The sequence below is a fragment of the Notolepis coatsorum genome (assembly GCF_963971535.1).
Source record: "Notolepis coatsorum genome assembly, chromosome: 7".
NCBI lineage: Eukaryota > Metazoa > Chordata > Actinopteri > Aulopiformes > Paralepididae > Notolepis > Notolepis coatsorum.
In genome coordinates this window covers 7,844,283-7,870,902 of record NC_140171.1, presented here as the reverse complement: position 1 = coordinate 7,870,902, position 26,620 = coordinate 7,844,283, and the positions used below count along the sequence as shown (strand labels likewise).

The following is a 26,620-nucleotide window of genomic DNA, read 5'->3' as shown; positions in this document are numbered from 1 at the left end:
TAGGGACGATGCTCTGGCGGGACGTTACATTAATAATATGATGTATTATTATAATAATACACACAACAATGTCCTTGTGGCTTTAGCTGACTACAAACCAGTGCCAATTAGATTAGAATAGATTAGATTAGATTAATGTATTGTCATTATACAGCACAAGTACAGTACAAAAAAAATAAGTTTGCAATCAGAGTGCAGATGTAACAGTAACAGTATCCAAAGCGCTTTACAATTAAGGTTCCTCACATTTGACCCGTTCACTCACACATCGACGGCGGAGGCGACCATGCAAGGTGAATTGAAAATGGGGGACCCTGATGTAAACAAGACGAAAGTCTTTCTCTGGTCTGCATCCCCTTAACAATTGTATGTATGAATGAATGAATGAATGAATGAATGAATGAATGAATGAATGAATGAATGAATGAATGAATGAATGAATGAATGAATGAATGAATGAATGAATGAATGAATGAATGAATGGATGAATGAATGAATGAATGAAAACTTTATTTAACAGATTGCAGAATGGGTACAATACAGTACGGCTCAATACATACAATTGTTAAGGGGATGCAGACCTGAGAAAGACGTTTGTCTTGTTTCCATCAGGGTCCCCCATTTTCAATTCATATAGACATTTATGACATACACAACATACATGACATTTATGGCATAGGGACATATAGGTATTTAGTACTGATACATTTGTGACATAAACGGTATTCAAATATACAGTACTGTTACCCCTAGTATTGAGCTGTACTGTACTGTACCCATTCTGCAATCTGTTAATAAAGTTTTCAATCAATCAATCAATCAACCTGCGACATCAGGAGCAATTAGGGGTTAAGTGTCTTGCTCAAGGACATACGACACGCTGCCCGGGAGGAGCGGGAATCGAACCGGGAACCTCTGGATTACCAGACGACTGCTCTACCTCCCGAGTCACTGAGTCCCGAGTCGCCCCAGTAAAGTGCAATAGTATACAACGTACAGGTGATTAAACTGGGTATAAAATATATAAATTAGTACTACTAAGTAATAGTGCTAATCAGACGTATTTACAATATAGATATAGTATCTACAGATGTGTAAAAGCCAAGGGATTATATGCAGGTATGTAAAGACAGATGTGGATATATATATATACAGTAAGAATATATATATATATATAGCTAAAAGAAGAATACCTTCAAAAGAAAGAAGGGACCGCACACTCCTCAGGACTGGTTTTTGCTTTTTTTTTTTTTGCACAACGCGTTTCGCTTCTGCTTCCTCAGGTGCCTCATATCGTTTGGAGCATTGGAGGAGGTTTGGTACAGGTGGGGTGGGGGGGAATGTCGACGTTAATGTGTAGGAGGTATAAAGTTACGTTTTTGATGTGCTTTCAATTGACAATTGTTAATTGTATCATTTGTATGTGTAACAGGTACAACCTAGTACGTGCCACGAAACTTCGACCGCGCCTTGAGTGGGAGTCGAACCCCGGGCGTCCGCACGGGGGGAAGCAACACAAACCGCTGCGCCAAGAGAGGAATTCCTGTCTAAGCGCTGAGCTTGAATGCCTCTGGGGAGTGAGTTTTACTTCCATGCACCGTAGTCACACTATCGCGGTGCATATCCGTTACACTCACCCCCCCTAAACTCACACCACCCAAGGCATCCGGGTCACGGCACCACTGTAACAGGTACAACCTAGTACCTTTCCACGAAACTTCGACCGCGCCTTGAGTGGGAGTCGAACCCCGGGCGTCCACACGGGGGGAAGCAACACAAACCGCTGCGCCAAGAGAGGAATTCCTCTCTAAGCGCTGAGCTTGAATGCCTCTGGGGAGTGAGTTTTACTTCCATGCACCGTAGTCACACTATCGCGGTGCATATCCGTTACATATGTATTGTGTACAGCTTTTACGGTTTGGATGGAGATTGGACAAGCTTAATTAAATCAGTTCAAGAAATCTACTTGTGTTAATTGCGTCTTGCCTACTGCGGTCAAGCAGTACCATGGCAGTTTCATAAACTACTTATGGAAGAAATTGTTTTTATCCCACATCAAAGATAGTAGAAAATGCTCATTGTTCTATGGAAAGGACTTTGAAAATCAAATTACTCAAAAAGTACACAGTAAAAGTAGTTCATATTATTTGTGCAAGTAGTCTTAAGAAGTATTAAGTACAAACATGGCAGTGTCATAAACTACTTATGGAATAAATGTTTTTTTATCCAACATCAAATGCTCCTTCTTCTCTGGAGGGAATTTTGCCATTCTCAAAAAGTACACAGTAAAAGTAGTTCATAGTATTTGTGCAACAAGTTTATGAAGCAATAAGTCCTAACATTATTCTCATAAATTAGCCTGTTCCTCAATCGCAAATAATAGAAATTAACCGAAAATCTTTTAAACTCCGAAAATATTTTTGGACGAAAAAGTCAAAAAGGTTGTTTTTCAGTCCGATTTCGGGGAAAGTGGTAACCACATGCCATTTAACAGATTGCAGAATGGGTACAATACAGTACGGCTCAATACATACAATTGTTAAGGGGATGCAGACCTGAGAAAGACGTTTGTCTTGTTTCCATCAGGGTCCCCCATTTTCAATTCATATAGACATTTATGACATACACAACATACATGACATTTATGGCATAGGGACATATAGGTATTTAGTACTGATACATTTGTGACATAAGCGGTATAGTTGAAGGTGGAGTGGAGGATGTCACAACTAGTTTTGACCGTTTATTGTGCATCAGAGGGTTAAGATGCAAAGTGTGCAACGACTCCGGCTCCGACCAGTTCAACTGTAAATTAAAACTAAATGAGATTATGTTCAGATTTTGGAATGTGTTGCCGAAAGTGTAAAGAAAAGCCAATCTGGCACTCACTGAGTTTGTCCTAGGGATGAACTGGACCTGGACGTTCTCTTTGGTGATCCCTTTGTCATTGTACTGTTAGCTCGTCTCAGTTGTCGAGATAATGATAAAAAAAACTATCACACAGAATGTTAAACTGATTTACTCTATTGAGATGATAATACATTGATGCGTAACCAAAGTGGCAGCCAGGTCAAACACGGTTCGTTGGTGTGTTTTCCCTTCACTTCCAAAGGTTTGACCCGTTGCTAAGTAACGGAACCGCGAGGAGTCGCGCCGCGCGCCTCTTGTTGTGCTCGTCACCGGGTTTTAAAGGGCTATTTCACTTTAGTAGAACTTGAATGACAGCAGCAGTCATCAAGTTCGAGTTTCAAGTTTTGCTTTATTTGTTGTCAAGTCACATATAAAATACATGTATGTATGTACAGTTTCTTCATCAAATGTATATACTCTCTTTTTTAGACTCTTCTTGTATCAAAAACAGTACTGTATTTGTAAATCTGGTATGTGATAAATGTATAGATGTAGCAGTACTGTCTATCTGTATTATTTATGATGAATTGAAAATGGGGGACCCTGATGTAAACAAGACGAAAGTCTTTCTCTGGTCTGCATCCCATTAACAATTGTGTGTATTGTTGAGCTGTACTGTACTGTCTGTAACCATTCTGCAATCTGTTAATACAATTGTCAATCAATCAATTTCAATACAGACATGTTTGGTTCTGTATGAGCCCCCTGAGATTGTGCTTTATACATAAATACAACTAAAGTACGAACTAAAGTACAAAATAAATCTATTAAGTAAGCTAGCGACCACTGCTGTCCGCTGTCAACACCACCATTCGGTACGTGCGCGTGACTCCCCATTCAGTTCCATTAGTTTTGAGGACCAATATGTCTGAATGACAGCAATTTAGCTTGACTAAAGTTCTACTAAAGTGAACATTTAAAGCCAGTACATTTTTCTTTGGGCCCATGAGTCTATGCTCTGTCCACATTACCTGAGCGTTCTCGTTTCTGCACCTGTAAATTAGTTGGAAAATCATTCCCCTCTGGCCTTGTTATAATTAGAATGGGTTTATATAGACGGTTTCACTGCAATCGTGTTGCTAGATAACAGTTTGGACCCAAATCTATTTAGTCTTTTAGAAAGTTATTGTCACTTTGAAACTGTCTAACTTCTATGTTATGTATATTTCACTCCCACCCACCCCCTCCTAATGTACAGTCTCCTCCCCATCATATGTATATAATCTCTGTCAGGATCTATGGGTACTGTATATTGCATATCATATATGTCACAAATGTAACAGTACTATATACCTGTATATCATGTATGTTGTGTATGTCATAAATGTCACTATGAATTGAAAATGGGGGTCCCTGATGTAAACAAGACAAAAGTCTTTCTCTGGTCTGCATCCCCTTAACAATTGTGTGTATTGAGCCGTACTGTATTGTACCCATTCTGCAATCTGTTAAATAAAGTTTTCATTCATTCATAAGACATTAGGTAGGAAAAGAAGCACACCAACTACCAGTCTAGATTTAGGCTAAATCTCCACTAACAACGGCTTTTAGACTGCAGGCCTAAACAATTATTATTATAAAAAAAAAAAAAAAAAAACACAAATGCATTTTTGCTAATCCTATGTACAATGGTCCTATTTCACCTTTACATCACTATACAAGCTTGACTTTTGACTTCGACACGTAGTTCTGCTCTGCAGTCTGTGCAGTGCTGCACACGTTCAGTATACAGTGTCCTCCATCACTGTAGCACTCATTTTACTCTCGTTCTATACCTGCATCATCCCTGGAACCTTCAACACTGAGAGTAGAGCTCTGCAGTGCCCAGCCGCCTGATTGCTTTTACCAACGCGTTCGTGTTTCCGCTTCTCTGATTGGCCAGGTCATGTGACATGTGAGTACGCCCCAATCGTGGGACCGCAAGTTTCTACACTGGTTAAGCTTTTTCGCTCTTTCGAAGTTGGTTAAGGTTAGAGTTTGTCTTGGAGCAGGGCGATAGAACACCAGCCCTGATTCCAAACTCTAACCTTAACCAACTGCGAAAGAGTCGCCTATAAGCTTAACCAGTGATAAACTAGGCGTTAGGTAGTTTGTTAGACCCGGAAATAGGCGCAGAACTTGCCGTCCCACAATTGGCGCACATGTCACATGACCTGGCCAATCAGAGCACAAAACGGGAACCCGGAAACACGAACGCGTTGGTAAAAGCATAGACGCTGCCCAGCCCCCTCTCATCTCTCTCTGGTTGTAACCTCTTAGTATAGTCAACAACTGTATTATACAATATAGAAACATGTTCTCAGAGATTGTTGTAGCTACGCCGTACTGATCTCCCTGGTTTGTAGTCAGTTAAAGCCAGAAGGACATTGTTTGTCCTGTTGTGTATTATTAATTAGGGATGCTCGATTTTGGCTTTTTTACCGATACCGATATTGTCCAACTCTTAATTTCCGATACCGATATCAACCGATACCGATATATGCAGGGTCCCCCCCCCCCCCCCCAAAAACGGAATAATTTCAGGTAATTAACATTTCATATCTCTTGTTGTGGAATTAACACAACATTATGCATACTTTTGACAATAAATAAAATCAGAATTTGTTCTTACTTGCTTGCCTGGGTAAATAAAGGTTATAGAAATGTAAAAAAAAAATATATATATATATATATATTTTTTTTTTTTTGGAAACAGATACAGATATTTTCCGATATCACATTTGAATGCCAATATCGGCAGATAATATCGGACATCCCTATTATTAATGTATCGTCCCTAGTGGGCAGTGCCCCCGAGGGCCCAGGGGAGCAGAGAGGATGCAGATGTATCGTGTTTATTTAATACAGGGAAAGAACAAGACTCACATTTAGTTTTTAATTGAAAGTTTTCAACAACAAAAAAAGAAAAAAAAATATATATACTATATATATATTGTTTTGCACACATTCATTTAATTTGACAATTATTGAGAGTAAATGAGTTTGAATATGACCACCACCACCACCAGTGAGGACAATTGATCCTTGTGTCGTGTTAATTACAGCTCAATGAAATGATAAGATAACAGTCCCTACAAGACCTATATTTTCATCTACATGATTGCCTGGTGCTGTAATTAACACAACGAGGATTCAATGTCCCAGATGACATCACTGGCGGACGGTCATATTCAAACTCATTAACAGTTATTATTACTGACAGTCGATTTCCAATAGAAGCAAATCGTATACATTTCAATAGGTGGGATGTAGGGTCTGTGACGGTCACTTTTGGGTTGCAGGTCAAAGTTAGGGTCAGGCTCATACTTGCTCATAAGGCTTCGGGCACCAACTGGTTGGCATTGGTCGGTCGCACAGTGTGTGTTGGCTGTGCATAAAAGCCACTACTGCATCCCAAATATGCTCCAGCGTAGGGCTGGGCGATTAATCGATATGATCGATTAATTCGAATGAATGATTTAGGACGATTTTGAAAATTTTTAATCGATTTTCAAAAAATATATATATATATATATATTTTTTTAAGAGTCACCTTTTATTTGACAAAAAGTGATGTTTGGTGAAAGTCAGATTTGCACTTTATTAATCCCAATAGGGAAATTCATTATTATCAAGAGGCACCTTTTATTTGTTTTAAGTGAAGTTTGGTGAAAAAGCAAGTTATTGCACTATTAATCCCAATAGGGACATTCATCTTTGTTTGATCAAGAGTAACCTTTTATATTATATATATAATATATATATTTTTAAGTGAAGATTGGTGAAAGTTAGGTTTGCACTTCAATCCCAATAATAGGGACATTCATCTTGGTTTGATGATTTTTCTTTGTCAAATAAAAACAAAGGTTATTTGAATGATTTCCTTGGCGTTTCTATTTTTGAAGCGAAAAAAATCGATTAAAATCGTAAATCGGATAAAAAAAAAAAAAAAAATCAGGGATTTTATTTCTAGGCCATATCGCCCCCAGCCGTACTCCAGCATTTAAAAAAGTATTTCAAACAGTATTCGACGCAGCAGCAGGCTTCTTAGTGCCCAACAAGCTGTGCGCCGGCAGATGCCTCTGCAAGCTTCCCAGCCACATGAACCCCTTCCCGCAGTCCGGACACCGGTGCGGTGTCTCCCCCGAGTGGGCGCTCTGGTGCGCCACGAGGCTCCTCTTGTTGGTGAACCCCTTCCCGCAGTCCGCGCACCGGTGAGACCGGGGCGCCTTGGCCCCGGCGTGGACGCGCGCGTGCTCCCTGAGCGACGACGACGACGTGAACTTCTTGCCGCAGTCGGCACACGCGCGGACGTTCTCCCCCGTGTGCGCCCTCCGGTGCACCTTCAGGTAGTTGGCGCTGGAGAAGGTCTTGCCGCAGTCGCCGCAGTAGTGGAGCTCCCCGGTGGCCAGGAACCGCAGCGCCTTCCGGTGGCCCATCGCCGTCACCCCGCTCTCCCCCGGCGTCGGGAGCCGGCCGTCCGCCTCCAGGTCGTGCATCCGCCGGTGCACCCGCAGCATGCGCGGCTTGGTGAAGCCCTTGCCGCACACGGGGCACTGCTGTCGCTTCTTCCCGCCGTGGGTCTTCTCGTGCTCCCGCAGGTGGTGCGAGCGCATGTAGCTCTTGCCGCACTCGGCGCAGACGTGCGGCCTCTCCCTCGTGCCGTGGACCACGCGGAGGTGCTTGTTCCTGTTCCCCACGCTGCCGAAGCTCTTGTCGCACCCTGGACACCGGTAGGGTCTTCTCTCCCCCCCGACCCCGTTGTCGTGCGAGACGCGGTGAGCGGCCAACGTCGCCGCGGTGGCGAAGCTCTTCCCGCAGTCGGGGCAGCGGAGGGGCACGCGACCGTCTTTCTGTCGACTAGGTTCTTCTGAACCGACGATGTCTTTCTGTCGACGGCCTCGCCCTCTGGGTTCTGCAGCGTCGCTGTCCTTCTTCTGTGGCCGCGTTTGACGTCGTCCAGGGTCCACCGACACAGAGGAACTCCGACCACCTCCATCTGGAATCAGGGAGGAATCAAGGGAGACGCGTCAGAAGAATGTAGAGAACTTTTAACATTTCATATCGGCTTCAACCCTCAAACCTCTAAACTCGGAAGATCAGCTTTTTCAATTGATGCAATTGAACACTTGGAATGACCTCCGACTAGGGATGGGTACCTTTCACATTTGAACCGATACGGTACCGGTACCTGTGAATCGATACCGGTACCCAACGGTACCTTTTTTCTGTACTTTAGTCTCAAGACATTTAATTTACCTACCTCAGTCGTGAAAAAAAAAAACCAAACTTCAAATAACTACAATTTCGACAGTTTTCGGCTTGCCATTGCTCCGACTGCTTTGTTGTTGAATCAAGTCAAATCCTAGGTAAGCATATATTGTGCGTGTGAACGTTGACATGAAAAGAAAAAAGATAAAAAAATATATATATATTTTTTTCTTTTTTTTTGGTATCTCACTTGAATCGGTACTCGGTAGTACCGACGTGTTTCGGTTCAGTACCTCAAAAGTACCGAATTCAGTACCCATCCCTACCTCCGACTCACTCTAAAGTTGGAGGCACTTTCAACATTATGTATGCGTCTTTTCTGTTGATTGTAAACTAATTGTTGCTGCTGTAGATTTAGGGAAACCACAGCATCCTACGAGTTGAAATAAAATTGGGAATTATTGCAAGGCCTCATACACACAAATAACACAGAAGTCAATCAACATGTTACCGTCCGTTACCAATGAAAAGGACAAGTGATGATCAACTGAAGTTCAGGTGTGGAAACATTTAATCCGAGTTGGAAACAAAGATGTGTAGCCAGTCAGTGTCATAGATGCAAAGCTAACAGAAAGCACATTGCCTGTTATCCAGTGAGTGAGTGAGTGAGTGAGTGAGTGAGTGAGTGAGTGAGTGAGTGAGTGAGTGAGTGAGTGAGTGAGTGAGTGAGTGAGTGAGTGAGTGAGTGAGTGAGTGAGTGAGTGAGTGAGTGAGTGAGTGAGTGAGTGACATTTCCGGGACAAAAAGGTGCTTTGCATCTAAAAATAAAATGTTGTAGAGATATTACCTGTACCATCATCTTCTTCCTCTTTGACCATACAAGTAGTCCTCTCATCCTCCTCTTCCTCTTTGACCATACAAGTAGTCCTCTCATCCTCCTCTTCCTCTTTGACCATACAAGTAGTCCTCTCATCCTCCTCTTCCTCTTTGACCATACAAGTAGTCCTCTCATCCACCTCTTCCTCTTTGACCATACAAGTAGTCCTCTCATCCTCCTCTTCCTCTTTGACCATACAAGTAGTCCTCTCATCCTCCTCTTCCTCTTTGACCATACAAGTAGTCCTCTCATCCTCCTCTTCCTCTTTGACCATACAAGTAGTCCTCTCACTGTCCTCTTCCTCTTTGACCATACAAGAAGTAATCCTCTCTTCCTCCTCTTCCTCTTTGACCATACAAGTAGTCCTCTCATCCTCCTCTTCCTGTTTGACCATACAAGTAGTCCTCTCGCCGCCCTCTTCCTCTTTGACCATACAAGTAATCCTCTCTTCCTCCTCTTCCTCTTTGACCATACAAGTAGTCCTCTCTTCCTCCTCTTCCTCTTTGACCATACAAGTAATCCTCTCTTCCTCCTCTTCCTCTTTGACCATACAAGTAATCCTCCCACCCTCCTCTTCCTCTTTGACCATACAAGTAGTCCTCTCTCCGTCCTCTGCTTCGGCTTCAATAGAGATCTCCACCAGCTCCTCTTTTATCAGGCAGCAGCCGTACGCGTCCTCGTCCCGCTCCCGTTTGATAACTACCGCAGACCTCAGCTCCTGCTCGCCTTTCATGATGAAACTCAGGGCTGTGGAGCCACACAGTCGGCTCCTTGGCTCGTCTGAAGGGTCTTTATAGAGCGATGTGGCCGTGACTGCTGCCCTGTACTGGCATCGAATGAATGAAGATATTTCCTGGAAGATGATGAGAGAAAGAGAGACACAAATTATGTGCCTAAACTCGTGACCAAGAGACCTACCTAAGTATGTAGTGGTAAACTGGTAAGTAGTGATGAATTGAAAATGGGGGACCCTGATGTAAACAAGACGAAAGTCTTTCTCTGGTCTGCATCCCCTTAACAATTGTATGTATTGAGCTGTACTGTACTGTACCCATTCTGCAATCTGTTAATAAAGTTTTCAATCAATTCAATCAATCAGTGTCTTGGGGCTAGATTAATTAGGCCAACCACACTTGATGTGTTTTGACAGGTTACTGGGGCCTGCACACCGGGCATTGTGTCTGTGCATGAAATGTCTTGAAACATAAATGATTCCACAAAAAAGTTATCAAACCACGTGCATCAAGGGGGGAAAACTGTTTAATTAATTTGCTGATTTGATTGTGTTGGTCCTGAATTTTCCAACCCCAAAAAAAGCACCAAAATGTCATCTGCACAGAGTGGTCGTCCTTGAGGTGAACACCTTCTGGAAAGCGTAACAATATCAGGATTTTAGATACTGGCTAAAGGCACTCAATAATATGATCTTCGCTTAGAGTAAATTAATTGGTGTATATTAAAATTCCCATTTCAATCATTTACCCAAGGCTATAATCAGAACGGGCAACCGTCCAATAACCCGATTTACAGAGATTGCACTATAGAGCCCAACGTTCCCCCTGGCTTCCTCTTAATCTGGTTATTATAGCCTATATGGATTTGGCTAATTGACTGAATAAATCATCTTTAAATCACTGCCCTCCAGTGGTCAAGCTATTTCAAAAGGATTAGCACTTTTTCTTTCTCCCATGCAACATTTGGAATCAGCTGGTGATGAAATAGTAGTGTGTTTGCTGTGAAGAAGATACACAATGAATACTCTGATGTGCCATAAGACCTCGTGGTCAGTAAATACTCTGATGTGCCCTAAGACCTCGTGGTCAGTGAATACTCTGATGTGCCCTAAGACCTCGTGGTCAGTGAATACTCTGATGTGCCCTAAGACCTCGTGGTCAGTGAATACTCTGATGTGCCCTAAGACCTCGTGGTCAGTGAATACTCTGATGTGCCCTAAGACCTTGTGGTCAGTGAATACTCTGATGTGCCCTAAGACCTTGTGGTCAGTGAATACTCTGATGTGCCCTAAGACCTTGTGGTCAGTTAATACTCTGATGTGCCCTAAGACCTCGTGGTCAGTGAATACTCTGATGTGCCCTAAGACCTAGTGGTCAGTGAATACTCTGATGTGCCCTAAGACCTTGTGGTCAGTGAATACTCTGATGTGCCCTAAGTCCTCGTGGTCAGTGAATACTCTGATGTGCCCTAAGACCTTGTGGTCAGTGAATACTCTGATGTGCCCTAAGACCTTGTGGTCAGTGAATACTCTGATGTGCCCTAAGACCTCGTGGTCAGTGAATACTCTGATGTGCCCTAAGACCTCGTGGTCAGTGAATACTCTGATGTGCCCTAAGACCTCGTGGTCAGTGAATACTCTGATGTCCCCTAAGACCTCATGTGTTCCTCACGGTCAGTGAATACTATGTGCCCTAAGAAAAGAAATAGCAATAAAACAATATACTTGTTTAAAAAGATATATAAATCACTCTAAAACAAAATGTCACTTAAAAAAAAATTGAATCTTTAGAAACACTTTAAAAGAAGGAGGTACTGTATAGTATAGATACAGTAAGAGTTAACACTGTAAATTGTATATTGCATAGTAGTGTACATAAGAACCAGTTCTCAGGAACCTAGCATGTCTTTTTTTCCATGCATATCTTGTCTTATCTATTTCTTTTTTTCTATGCCTATTTTATTCTATTTTATTATTGTATTTTGCACAATATAATATACAAAGAGTTAACACTGTAAATTGTATACTGTATATTGCATAGTAGTGTACATAAGAACCAGTTTCTCAGGAACCGAGCATGTCTTTTTTACCATGCATATATTGTGTCTTATCTATTTTATTTTTTCGATGCCTATTTTATTATTGTATTTGCACAATCAATGCGGGCAAGACCACCCGCATTTCACTGTATGCCCTGGTATGTATGTGACAAATAAACCTCTCGATTCTTGATTCTCTTGATTCTACTTTTTTTCTCTTAACGATATATGGATTCAATAATCAGAGTGGAGTGGAGCCGACCATTAACTTAAAGCACTGTGCATTTTTTGCTTAAAATACTATAAAGGACTTACTTCCTACTTGTACTACTCTATTTCAAAGGCACTATCCTGCCCACTTCCGGTATCTCACTTGGCACAGTCTGCGGTTAATGTCTGATGTAAAGATGTTGAACGATTATTTGCATTAGGTTAATGCATGCAAGCCATAAAGCCACCTCCACCGTGTTTGACAGATAAGGTGATATGCTTTAGAATAGATCATTAGATGAGCCGTTCCTTTTTTTCCTCTCCACACGTTCCTCTTTCCATCACTCTGGTACAGGTTGATCTTTGTCCCATCTGGTCATAACCCTTTGTTAGACCATATGAAATCAGCGTTCACGGAATCGCGGAATTGAGCAATACAAATGGAATCAACTGTAAAAAAATATATATATTATTATTATATTTTTTTATGTTGTGGGACTTGTACAGCACTTTGTTCAACTTTGTCAGTGCTGTAAAGTTTAAACCTTTTAAAATCGTAGACAAACAAAACACTTTGCTTTCATGAAATATTGTAAGCCGTCATTTGAGGCTTTATAAAAGCAGCACAATGAACACAAATCTGTCAGTGACGAGTCCGACCTCATCTTAAATAACAAACAGCATTGCTTGTTGTAGTTAACAAAGAGAGGCAGAGTTGATTTTGCAACAAAAAAAAAAAAAATATATATATATATATCATTTTTTTCTTTTTTTAAAATAATCGAATTTTATTTTCATATTCAAATCCCATGCCCATCGAACAAAGCTTCGAAGTATTTAAGACAGCCCTATTCATGGACTGTTATATCTTATTAAATTGTGGACATTTATTCATTCCCACTTATTAGACACTATTTCTGATGGTAAAATGAGTGTACAAAGCAAAATACAGAATTCTGAAATATTAAAACGGAAGAAACGGAATTTGGAAAAAAATAAAATGGAATTTGGAAAAAAAATTTAACGGATTTCATATGGCTCTACCCTTTGTTCCAGAATTCTACAGGTTTTCCTTTATAAACTCTAACCTGGCGGTTCTGTTTATGAGGCGTACCAGGGGGGGGGGTGCATCTCATGGTGAACACACTCTATGATTGCTCGTGTATTTCTGCCTTCCAATGAAACTCGTGAGTTTGTGGTCTCGACATGGGAAGTCGCGTACCCGATTACGCTGGGCGTTCAAAGTGGATAAAAGTCATCATGAGGACACCGTTGCTAGGCAACTGGGCAATGCATCCTAGGCAAAGGCATAACGAAAAAGATTAGACTGTTGGAGATATCAATATTTTCCTCAGATATAATATACATTTAGTAAGAGACTCAATTTACAATATATATATATATATATATATATATATATATATAAATAACGTGTTTTTCATTTTGCACATAATCTCACACACATCCAAAAACGTTGGCAGTTATTGAGAGTAAATGAGTTTGAATATGACCACCAGTGATGTCATTGGGGACATTGCATCCTCGTGTTGCGTTAACACTATGGCGACCGCAGTCTTGCAGCGATTTAGGCCTCAGAGGACAGAGGATTGTAAACAAACCGATGTACTTTCTAAGAGCTATATCATTTATAGTATTGCTATCTGTCCATTCTCATTGTCACTTGAGTGCATAAACCGTGCCTTCATAATGGCTTAAAGAAAATAAAAATCCATCGGTTGGTTGTCATTTTATAGCGTCGTGAATATAAGGTTTATCGCGCTTTTCATCAAGGCTTTTCTTCAGGATGCTGCAAAAAAGGCTAAACGTTGGCGCCGTTATATCAAACGCCATTTCTGCTGTATATATACGAATGAAATAAAACAAACTGCGTAGCATCCGGACTATTACAGAGCATCTATGGATGAAATGGGGGCGGCGGGGAACGCCGATCAGTATTATTGATTAGCAATAGAGTGTGCGTTCAGGTAGCCAATGTCTGTAATTTGGGGTAATATTATCCTACCGTCAGGCCATGTGATCGCCGGCAGCATTTCCTCACCAGTCATCGGATTCTGGTAGATCGATATGTACATTGGCTAATCATAAATCCCATTATTCCACGCTGAAAAATACGTTCGGCAAGCTGATCAAAGATGGAGGGTCTTTGTTTGGAACCGAGGCTCATATGATCCGCCCACAGACTGTAAAAGAAATTTTCTTTAAAATCCCATCAATGATACTGCAGTGGAGCGATGGCGCCCCTAAGCGGATCTGGCCGGTACTGCATGTTTCGAAAATCAAATATGTGGAAAGATCCTGCAAGTGGATCGGGGACCTAATAAGCGTTATAAATATGGAATAAAACAATAACAACTCGTCACGAGTATACTCGTGGCTCTGGACCACAACGCATGGAATCGAAACACGTATATACTCGTGAACGGACACCATAGTGTTAATCACAGCTCAATGAAATGATAAGGTAGCAGTCCTCATAAAGATTAAGTATTGCTATTTTTCTTATCTACATCATAGTGCTGTAATTAACAGACCAAGATGATTCAATGTTCCTGATGACATCACTGGTGAGTGACCATATTCAAATTCACTTACTCTCAAACTTAAATGAATGTGTGCAAAACTTGAGTTTTTGGACATGTGAGAGATTCGATGCAAAATAAATCAGCATTGTTTTAGGTACCCAACAGTTGATTTTAACACACCTCATATGGCTGCTGTGTCTCTGGTTGATGTACTGATATTTCAACACACCTCAACAACAACAGACTCCAAAAGCAAAACACACAGAAAGATCAGAATAGTTTGAGTTGGCTGAAATGACCATGGCTGCCCATTCTTCTCTTTAACCAGCCTATTACACCCAGTCAAGTAGTAACAATGGAGTGAAAAAACAGTGATGGCTTCCCTACATTATCAAAGTAGCTTGTAGACTAAAGGCACATGAACAGCATACAAAAAAAAACCTTTCACTCCGTACCACTTTAACCCTGTCAGATGCAGAGAAGCTTATCCATGCCTTTGTCTCCTCAAGACTGGACTACTGTAACGGACTCTTCATCGGGATTCCTGGCAAGAGCATCCAAAAGCTGCAATACATCCAAAACAGCGCTGCCAGCATCCTGATGAGAGTCCGTAAACACGAGCACATAACCCCCATCCTCCACTCACTATACACTGGCTCCCCGTCTCATCCCGGATCAACTACAAAATCCTGATGCTCACCCATAACTGCATAAACGGACAGGCACCCCCAGTACCTACAGGAACTCATCACTCCACAATCCCCCACCCGTACCCTCAGATCCGCAGGTAGCCTGCTCCTTCGGGTCCCCAATACCCGGCTCTGCACCATGGGGGACCGAGCCTTCTGCACGGCTGCACCACGCCTGTGGAACAGCCTCCCCATCCAGCTGAGGCCAGGGCACCACAGAGCCTGGCCTCTTTTAAAGCAGGCCTGAAAACCTATCTATTTCAAAAGGCCTTTGATTGCTAGCTTTTTCTTCTTGTGCTGTTGTCTTTAATTGTCTGTTTATACTATGTTTTTAACTATGTTCCATTTTCTTTTTAATTTTTATTCTGTATTTTATTCTATTATTATTAATAATTGTTTTATTTTTTTTAACTGTTTTAACCCTGTAGCACTTTGGGATCCTATAGTGAATGAAAGGTGCAATACAAATACAATTTATTATTATAATTCACTAGTCACACGTGACACACAAATCATGTTAAACCCAGATTCGGCTCAAATAAGGGACTAAACACGTTTTGCAATTATGCCACATCAATGTGGAACGCCCTACCCAAAGCTGTAAAGGAATGTGGATCACTACCCACTTTCAAAACCAATCTCAAGGGACACCTACGGGAGACTGCAATTCAAAACTGGACCCTGTAAATGTCCTAACACAACCCCCTCCAATGTACAGTCATTTACCTAGTATGGTTGTCAATAGTCCAATGTACAATTTGCTTGTTTGTACAGTGTCTCCCCCCCCCCCCCCCCCCCCCCCAATGTACAGTTTTGCTTGTTTATACAGTGTTTCTCCCGCCCCCCCAACCACCTCCAATGTAAATTACCCAGTATGGTTGTCAATATCCCAATGTACCCAACCCCCCCCCCACACAACCCCACCCAACCTCCTCCAATGTACAGTTTCTACGTCAAATGTATGTACTCCCTTTTCTTGACTCCTTTTGTATCACAAACAGTACTGTATTTGCAAATCTGGTATGTCATAAATGTATAGATGTAGCAGTACTGACTATCTGTATGTCATGTATGTCATATATGTCCTGATGAATTGAAAATGGGGGACCCTGATGTAAACAAGACGAAAGTCTTTCTCTGGTCTGCATCCCCTTAACAATTGTGTGTATTGAGCTGTACTGTATTGTACCCATTCTGCAATCTGTTAATAAAGTTTTCAATCAATTAATCAAACATTGCTTGTGAGCCAGGAATCTCGGGGAGTTCAATTTCAGACAAAAGCTTGAAAATCCAGAAAACCCAAAGGGTTTGATTCATTTAGAATAGATGAATGACTCAACATGAATGTGCAATAATAAGCTGTTCACTTGGGATCGAATTAAAATCAACGTTAGGATTTGAGCTACGATTCTCACTTCCACTGCTGTGTAGAGATACAAAACAGTTTGAAGACATCAGGATATTCATAGTATTCGATCGCAGACACATTGGTCGCAAACAGCAGGTGATTGTAATCAAATTAGCAGGTGATTATCAATGATGATCAATGATTATCAGTGATTATCAATTATCAATCAATTATTATGACAACCGAGGCCATGAACTGTGCCCCCCGGCAAAAAAAACTCTACGAGAATACTACGAATACAACCTTACTATTAATAAAACGCCGGTTGTGAACCAGGTTAGCTGTTAAACCATTTCTTTGGCGTTTTCTTCGGGGAGAATGCAGGACATAGATATATTTGCGTGGCTTGAGCTAGACTGCTAGAGCCATATAATAATAATATAGCCATACCTCCAGGCAGTGGAAGCGACGACAGGAGATCATTCAATGTTAAACTTTGAACTGGAAGAAACTTGATTCGGTTGAAATCTCTCCTTTCAAAATAAAAGTCAGTAGCAAAGTGACTATGAATTGAAAATAGGGGACCCTGGTGTAAACAAGACGAAAGTCTTTCTCTGGTCTGCATCCCCTTAACAATTGTGTGTATTGAGCTGTACTGTATTGTACCCATTCTGCAATCTGTTAATAAAATGTTCAATCAATCAATCAATCAATCAATCAATCAAGTCTAGCCTGCCGTTTATGTTCAAGTTCTGCTTTATTGGTCACATGTACATTACAGTGAAAATTGCTTGGTTCCGTATGAGCCCCATGAGATTGTGCTGTACAGTGTATACAACTAAAGTACGAATTAAAGTACAAAATGCAACCAATGAAGTGCAGAATGCAAATTTTTTTAAATGCAAAAATGAGTAGAGATGTAGTGCAGATATTTTAGTACTAAATAGATCAAATGTGGTGTAGTGTTAAAAAGTGTTTAAAGTGTCTATTAAAGGAGCTCCCGTCTTATACGGAGCTACTGAGCAATTTGATCCCGTCGTAGATGGACCTGGCTGACGCGCCGTTCTATTTGTTTGGTCTGATACCAAACCGTCCCATGTCCCAATGATGCAATGCAGGCAGGTCTTCTTGGAAAATGATATTTATTTGCTTCTGGTGCAAACAGGATATATTGGCTTTTGTTCCTTAAACTGATTAAATAATAATGAATACAATAACTAATTACTAGGGCTGTCTTAAATGCTTCGAAGCTTCGAACGTTCGATCCGATGGCACAAGCTTCGAACATTAAAAAAAAATCGAAGTTAAAAAAAAAAAAAAAAAAAGTTCATTTTTTTTTTCAAAATTTTATTTTTTTACTTCGATTTGTGTGTGTGTGTAGGTGTGTGTGTGTGTGTGTGTGTGTGTGTGTGTGTGTGTGTGTGTGTGTGTGTGTGTGAACGACCTATCCCAGTTAGGACAGCCGAATCCCGTCCAATCTTTCGCCGTCGACTAAAGACTCACTTCTTCAACCATTATCTGAAATGAAAAAAAAAAAAAAAAAAAATCTAACCGTGACTAACCTTACTGTCATGCACTTGTCCTAATAAACTAACCTACACTGTAACACACAACACTTTGATGAACATTGTTACTCAGCTGATAGAGTTGTACCCTTCTTGCTGTCTTGTCGTACAGAACTTGTAAGTCGCTTTGGATAAAAGCGTCAGCTAAATGACTAAATGTAAGTGTGTGTGTGTGTAGGTGTGTGTGTAGGTGTGTGTGTGTGTGTGTGTGTGCGCGCACCTTGTAGAATTCCACACATAAGAAAGAAAGATACTGGGATGAATAAACAAAATAGGAAATAAAATGTAGAAATGCATGCAATACATAAATAAATATGAATCTCCATATATGAAATATAACATTTAGATAAGGTGCTACTGAGATGTTTTGGTGAGTTCTTTGTTTTTTTGTGGAAGTTGCCCTTCTTAAAAATGCATGAACATTCACTGATAATTGGTCTGTAGTGGAGTCTACAAGGTCTACATTGCCGGACCATGTAGAATCCGGACCTTGTAGACTGACATAATTCTGTGCATAGTTTAGTCTACACAGGCCATATTTCAAATAATCAAAATCTTACTTCATTCATCTTAAACATTCTTGATTTGGGGGATTGGTAGTTCCCATGAAATCTGAAGTTGTTCAAACGACAACAGCGATCCACCTTGAATTAAATCACACAGCCGTGTTGGCTGTGTCACAGTCACGAAAGGGGCTACTTAATTAATTAATCCAACCCACTTTATTTATAGAGCACATTTAAAAACAACAACGTTTACGAAAGTGCTGTACAAGTCCCACAACATAAGATAAAAAAAAAAAAAAAAAAAAATCGAAGCTTCGAATTAAAATCGAAGCTCGGCCCCGAAGCTTCGATTGCCAAAAAAAGCTTCAAAGGTCAGCCCTACTAATTACCTACAAACATTTTGCCCTGCGGCCTGTGACCTGCGTTAACCTGCGTGGTGCGTGATGCGTGGTGCGGTCAAAAACCATTGCCCTTCCGGGTCAAACTCCTTCCTCCTACAGGTGTGTACCTGACGCGTGAATACTTTGGGCAGCCGAAGAGTGCTTCCGCGTTCGAGTTTTGCGCTCTGATTGGCCAGGTCATGTGACATGTGCGCCAATCGTGGGACAGCAAGTTCTGCGCCTATTTCCGGGTCTAACAGCCTGCAAACTACCTGGCGTTCTATCGCCATGCTCTAAGACAAACTCTAACCTTAACCAACTTCGAAAGAGTGCCTAAGCTTAACCGTCGGAATCAGGGCAGGCGTTCTATCGCCATGCTCTAAGACAAACTCTAACCTTAACCAACTTCGAAAGAGTGCCTAAGCTTAACCGTCGGAATCAGGGCAGGCGTTCTATCGCCATGCTCTAAGACAAACTCTAACCTTAACCAACTCCGAACGAGCGCCTAAGCCTAACCAGTGTAGAAACTTGCGGTCCCACGATTGGGCGCACATGTCACATGACCAGAAATGACCTGGCCAATCAGAGACGCGGAAACACTCTTCGGCTGCCCAAAGTATTCAGGCGTACCTGACGCCTGAATTCTTTCCCCACTACATTTCCAGTTCCGCGTTCGCCTTCTGTGCTCTGATTGGCCACTGACGTTTCTGGTCGCGCCAATCGTGTGATGGCAAGTTCTTTCGCCGGTTAAGCTTAGGCACTCTTACGAAGTTGGTTAAGGTTAGAGTTTGTCTTAGAGCAGGGCGATAGAACACCAGCCCTGATTCCAAACTCTAACCTTAACCAACTTCGAAAGAGTCGCCTAAGCTTAACCAGTGATAAACTAGGCGTTAGGTAGTTTGCTGCTGCTCGAGGCGGAAATGGGCGCGTCACGCGATTGGGCGCACATGTCACATGACCAGAAACGTCAGTGGCCAATCAGATCGCACCAGAAACGTCCGTGGCAATCAGATCGCAGAACGCGAACGCGGAACTGGAAATGTAGTGGGGAAAGAATAGACGCGTACCTGGCGCTTATATAAAAGAAGCGCCACCCCCTGGTCACATAAATCCACTGCACATTAAATCCATTTCAGCCATTACACACCGGCCCCTAATTGTTAAGGCAGGCAGGCATAACAATTCAAAAAAAAAAAAAAAAAACATGTTATGGATTAAGTGCATCTACATTTCATGAACCAAACACAGTTTTGTCACTGGCCTTACAATGGTGCTACTTTTAGTCTGCAATTTCACAGAACGCACCAGACCTTGTTTGTCTGGAAAGACCTCCAGAACCCTGCCAAGTGGCCAGGACCCACGAGAAGCTCAAGAGTCCATGATGACCACAATATCTCCAGCTGCCAAACTCCTTTTCCTCTGGTTCCACTTTTGCCTCTCTTGAAGCAAGGGCACGTACTCACGTACTCCTCTTTTCCAGAAAATATCTGAGAGATACTGTACTTGTCGCCATCGTCTTCTTACATACTGGTCATGTGGATCGAACACTCCAGGTGGTAAAGCTGGTTTACCCTTCAAGAGAAGAAGATGGTTCGGTGTAAGTGGCTCCAGGTCGTTGGGATCATCCGAGAGTTTGGTTATTGGACGGTCATTCAAAATGGCCTCCACTTCGCAGAACACTGTATGAAGTCCATCATCATCCAACCTCTGCTGACGTAGGACAGAACTGAGAACCCTTCTCAACAGGCGGATCATCCGTTCCCAGACGCCACCGTGATGTGAACCTGCTGGTGGATTAAAGCTCCAACGGATTCCAACTTGTCCCAGAACTCCATGAATCTTGTCTTGATTCAAAATGGCCAGAGCCTCCTTCAGTTCTCGTTCTGACCCAATAAAATTGGTACCATTATCAGACCGTAAGTGCGCCACTTGTCCTCTCCTGCTGATAAAACGCCTCAAAGCGTTGATGCATGCGTCTGTGTCCAATGACACCGCTACCTCCAGATGGATGGCCCTGCTTGCCATACAGGTAAATATGACTCCGTACCTCTTACAGGTTGATCTTCCTTTCTTCACTTCGACTGGTGTAAAGTAATCTACCCCTGTGTTGGTAAAAGGTGGTAGGTCAGGAAGGATTCTGTCTGCTGGAAGATCTGCCATCTTTTGCTCCACTACTCCAATATTGTAGCGTTTGCAAAAGCTGCATTCAGCGATGATCTTCCTAACAGCAGCATGGGTGTTGGTGATCCAAAATCTCTTCCTCACTTTGGACAGTGTGTGAGTCCTTCCACCATGTCCCAGATTCTGGTGTACATGCTTGAGAATGAGCATTGAAACATGCTGGTCCATGGAGAGAACTGTTGTTTCAACTCGATCTTGAACCTGAAAGAGTCCGTCTCCACACACCATAGTAAGCCAAGAGCCCTTTCCATTGGAAGTTTGTCTCTGTCCAGATCCAACTCCTTTAGATCCTTGGCCCTTTGCTCTGCTACGATGGACTGTAAAACACCACGACTGTTGCTGATCCACTTCTCCAAGATGAAGCCCCCCTTGCGACACAGAACAATAAGATCCATTATAATAAAAATAATAATAATAATGACTTGGATTTATATAGCGCTCTTCATGAGACCCAGAGCGCTTCACAGAGTCCATTATTCGTTCATACACAGTCATACCGGTGGTGGTAAGCTACAATTGCAGCCAGAGCTGCCCTGAGGCAGACTCACGGAAGCGTGGCGAATAATCATCGCCTACGGCCCCTCCGACCACCACCAACATTCATTCACATGCATACACATTCATACGAGGCAAGTTGGTTAAGTGTCTTGCCCAAGGACACAACGGCAGTGGGATGGACATGGGCTTGAGCGGGATTCGAACCACCAACCCTTCGATCATTGGACAACCCGCTCTACCCCTGAGCCACGCCGCCCCACGATTATCATCTGGATAGCTTCTTCTTCAGTTGCTGAGCTCTTCAAACAGTCATCCACATAGAAATTCTGCTTGACAGATTGAGTGACTTCAGCTGAGAACTCAGCCTGATTATCATCAGCAGTTTTCCTCAGGGCATAGCTTGCGCAACTAGGAGATGATGCAGCGCCAAACAGGTGCACAGTCATCCTGTACTCCTCAAGGTCCCTAGTGACATCTCCCTCTGGCCACCAGAGGAAGCGCAGAAAATCCCTGTCTTCCTCAGCGACCTTCACCTGGTGGAACATGGCTTGAATGTCACCCATGAATGCCACCGGTTCCTCTCTGAAGCGAGTTAGCACTCCAAGCAGTAAACTGGTAAGGTTAGTGTAGAAAGAACGAGAGGTAGGCAGGTGAGCGTAGATGGGTATTTAATACAAGTATCTTACAGGGACGACACGATACAGTCTAGTGCCAATGCTGCTAACCTGACCGGTGTTTTCTTCCTGAGTGACGTCAGAGTAGTAAGGGGGCCGTCACGTCTCAAGCTTGTGTATCAGACTAGCACAATGCTCTACATCTCCCTGTCTCCGGCTGTCCCTGAGCAATGACTGGAGTGTTGAATGTCCCGTGATTAAGACGGGGAGGACGCGACCCTCTCTGCGCCGCCCCTGTGCCTCAAATAGATTCGCTATCAGCTCTATCTTCAATCTTTCAAAATGTTCAGTTGCTATCGCTATCAGCTCTATCTTTAATCTTTCAAAATGTTCAGTTGCTATTGCATGCACTCATCTGTGTTTCACTACACACTTGAGTGCATGCTTACCAACTGTCCGTCTGCAACACTACTATCACCGACATCTAAGAAGGGAGATCCCCCCTTGAATGGCCCTTCTATGGTTTCTCTCCTCCACAAGTTTCTCAAGTTTCTTTAATAGTTGTCATACAGAAGTACAGAATACTTTCATACAAAATGCTTCTTACTGTTACGCTCCAGTGTAACTTACTGTTACTGCCTGTGGAGCATTTTTACCTATTGTTAGGTTTTAGTGAGTTTTTCCTTACCTTCGCGTGGGGTATGTCTGGGAGTGCTTGCATTCTTTCACATATTTGCATTTATCTTAAATTTGTTGGACCTTATGGTGTCCTTGTTCTGTTCTTGACTTATTGTTATGTTTTCTTCTTGACTTGTTTAAAGAAGACCTGTACGGCCCATGGGGACATTAACGTGTGTTGTTGGGCCTTATAAATAAATTTGATTTGATTTGATCCTCTTAAGTTGTGCTCTAATGTAAATACTAACAATGCTCTACATGCTAGTAGGTGTCGTATATTTCTAAATGAAAACATGAATAAATGCAAGTGAAATGTACAAGGAAAATGATTAGAAAGACAAATGCTGATTGATAGAAGGGCCATTTAGAGTACACCATGTGAAGTTATCTCTGTGGCCCCAGGCTAAAGAGGTTGAGAGACAGTGGCCCCTCACCCGGCCAGCTGGCAGGAAGCGAGGTTTGTTTAAAGTAAGTGGTAAGAGATAAAGGAGGAGATCATTATCGTTGAAAACAGGAACCAAACTCAGAATAACCGTTGAGATCAAAAAGGTCATATTTACCCTAAGGAAGGAATTTCAGGTTACAACACGGCAGCTGCTGACGAAGACCCAGAGGTCAGAAAGGTGACACAGACTATTTGGAAAATCTCCCCTTACACAGTAGAATGCCACCAGTTACACATTAACTCTAATAGTTAGACTAGACGGTTTTTAGACCTTAAGGATATAGTTCAATCAAATAAAGTAAAAAGTGGACCCAACTGAAGACAAGACAGTGAGTCACTGGCTAGACAATAAAGAATTATCTTAGTATTCTAAAATGCAATTACAGAATGGTAAAGAGTTGTAGATGGAAATAGCTCATGTTTTATTATCTATGCATCAAGAGCCAGTCTGTCTCCCCATAGACTATGAAAACATTTTTGTCACAAGCATGAGGATGTTACTCAGGGAAAAACTAATCCTCTCATCAAGTGAAGTGTCAGCAAGATTCAAACTGTGAAACCGTGGTCACAGGACCCAAACGGTTGTGTCAGCGAAACATGTGGTCACAGGACACCAGCAGACAAGTTTCTGCTGGAATGTGACCAAAATAAGGCAGGCAGGGACTCGCTCTCTCTTCCCCCCCCCTCTCTCTCTCTCTCTCTCTCTCTCTCTCTGATAAAAAGGGCTGATGGCGACACACTCAGGAGACTCACACCCAGAAGGGACCTGGGGAAGCGCTGACACAGACCCGGAGACACACAGGGGACGGACCCCTGAGAGGCGAGCCACACAGAACTCGAGAGCAGAGCCTGAGACACAGCCAGCAGGGAACCTGGAGACTGAGAGACAGACCTGAGAGCGCTGAAAACCTCCCCCACAGAGGGAGACTCGCCAAGCCGGCTACTGCAGAGCCAAGCCGTGACACAGAGGGACTGAGACCCGATGACGGATGAAATCGCCTCGCAGCAGGGGATCCAGACTCCACCGAGGGTAGATGAAAGAACCAAGCGCTCCCAAACCTCCCAGGATCCGAAAGCAAGGTTGCCGTGACAACCAGACCACGGACCACTAGAGAGAACGCGTGTTGGCCTGGAAACCAAGACAACAACGAGAGAACCGCACCGGAAGAAGAAAGCTCTGATCGGGCCTAGCTGATCCGAGCAATGGACCAAACAGCCACAAACCAAAGAGACAATTAGATTGAACCAAAGAGACGATGTACTTGTGTAGATTCCTAAGCTGTGGTTTTATTAATAAACACCGCCGCCCGTTGATTTGACCACTTTGTCAGCAGTCTCTCATTACTTGAACCGAACATCTGAGAACTACCTAACCAATGCAGGAGAAGGGTGATATAGAAAACTATACGATCAATGAACTTAGATAGAGATGAATGAAGCCCAGAAGAATACTTCAATTGGTGCGGTGACCCGTGCTGCATTCGACCAGAACCGGTTGACAACGACGGCGGCCACTTCTCAAGGACACAGAGGGGTTCTCTCCCCCTCATCGATGCTCTCTACGACTGAGGACTGAGGATCGTCACCATTTCGACCGTGACCAGTGGGGATAGGTAAGTAGTATTAATGGCGATTAAAATTGGTAATGGTCGAAGCAGTCTCACAAGTTGGGGTTGCTATTACTTGGTTAGGAATGAGTTGTAAATGGACCAGGATAAAGTTGGTGTTGGAGGGGATCGGGGTCCAGGTTTCACAACCTGGCTCTGGTCTCAGCCACACACCGGCGCTGCACTTAGGAAGCGTAGGGGTTAGGGGATGTTCAGTTAGGATGCCTATAGTTGGTACAAGGCCAAGTGAGGAGAGGAAATAGATGTCTGTATTTAGTTATATCAGCTTAGGGGATAGGCTAGGGATTAGGTAAAATATTTGAGGGGACCGGCGTAGGAGCAGTAGAACGGAGATTAGTCACAGATAGCGGGAAGTGGGACTGTGCGTGACGTAGTGGTTCATTAAAGGGTAAAGAGGAGTAGTCAGATCTTAAAGAGTAGAATAAGAGAACCGTGGTGAAGTACAGGGATAGCCTGGTTCCGCGAAGAGAAACAGAGAACAGGGAGATGAGAAGAGGATAGGGTTCGGGCTAGGATGCTGTAGAAACCACACTTAGAATCGGTGCGACGGAGTAATGGACTTTGGAAGACGTTCCATAAGCGAATTACCACTTCTAGTCCGACGTCATTTAGGCTCAGATTGGCTAAGGTCGATATCTGAAGAACATCAGCCGCGTGGAGGAATGAGGGAATGTAGAGGAAATCAAGCCGACAAGGGGCTCTACGGGTAGCGGGGAGTACGGTCGAACACACGATTTGGCCATATAACACTCCGATACAAGCCAACAAAGGGCGCTGCTGAAACTCTTCACGGGCTACTATACATGAATGGAGTGGGGTTTTCTCAGGGGTATAGCAAGTCGGACTCAGTAGATATATGAAGCACTTTGGAAGTAGATACTGCACATGTGATTAGAACATAGGAGGATATTGTGTGAAATGGGCAGCAAATGCGTTTAGGATGAATGTGTGCTAATGAATGGTATGCTTATGAATGAGACATTGTTTTGCTGAGTATATGTGTTTGAATGGATGAATGTTAGGAGCTCTGAGTGAATGTCAAGGTATTTTTTGTATTATTATGAACCAGGTGGCCAAGGCTGCAGCGGGGAGAAACCACACCCCTGTCCTGCCAGCATTAGCTGAGCGCGACGGGACTAGCGTGTGGTCGCTGTGTTGCGTTGTCGAGTGAATTGAATGAATGGCATGTGTGATGGAACCTGGATAATGTGAAGTGTGCGTTGAAATTTTTCAAAACGGTGGGGATAAAGTCTAAAATTAATGTAGTAACGATCAAAGAAAACGGGGATTTTGGAGCTGATGACGTCACTGGGAGCGTCGGGTCTTGGGGTGGTTTACGTAATGACGCACTTGCGGGGGAGGCGTGGGCGCCTCCTACAGGAAGTGGTGAGTGCTGTAGTGCGATGGTGGTGATGGACAAGACGTTCCAGCGGAGGGCGCTGTTGCCTCTTTTATAGTTTCACCTTTACAGGTGGAACGAGGTGCAGTAAACAATAGAGAACAGTTGTGATTATTATAGGTTTTGAAGCGCGGCAATCTGTGGGAATTTGTGAGTTCTTTTTATCGGTTTTTTCTGTTGTTGATGA

General features: G+C 42.8%; 1 protein-coding gene across 1 annotated transcript; it reads right to left on the bottom strand.

The window, feature by feature from the left end:
* Nucleotides 1-6,897: 6,897 nt before the first annotated feature.
* LOC311231500 (uncharacterized protein) lies at nt 6,898-16,985 on the bottom strand. Its single transcript, XM_084318108.1, has 3 exons — nt 16,848-16,985; nt 8,948-9,830; nt 6,898-7,888 (listed from the first exon to the last, which is right to left on the bottom strand). The coding sequence occupies exons 2-3, from the start codon at nt 9,708-9,710 to the stop codon at nt 6,906-6,908; spliced, it is 1,746 nt and encodes a 581-aa protein (XP_084174234.1). The 5' UTR covers nt 9,711-9,830; nt 16,848-16,985; the 3' UTR covers nt 6,898-6,905.
* Nucleotides 16,986-26,620: the final 9,635 nt, after the last annotated feature.

Bases quoted from the DNA above. Each gene is read 5' to 3' on its own strand.
- LOC311231500 (XM_084318108.1), bottom strand. From the start codon at position 9,710: ATGAAAGGCGAGCAGGAGCTGAGGTCTGCGGTAGTTATCAAACGGGAG. The intron at 7,889-8,947 runs GTAATATCTCTA...CCCTGATTCCAG, and splicing joins GGAAGAAGATGATGGTACAG to ATGGAGGTGGTCGGAGTTCC.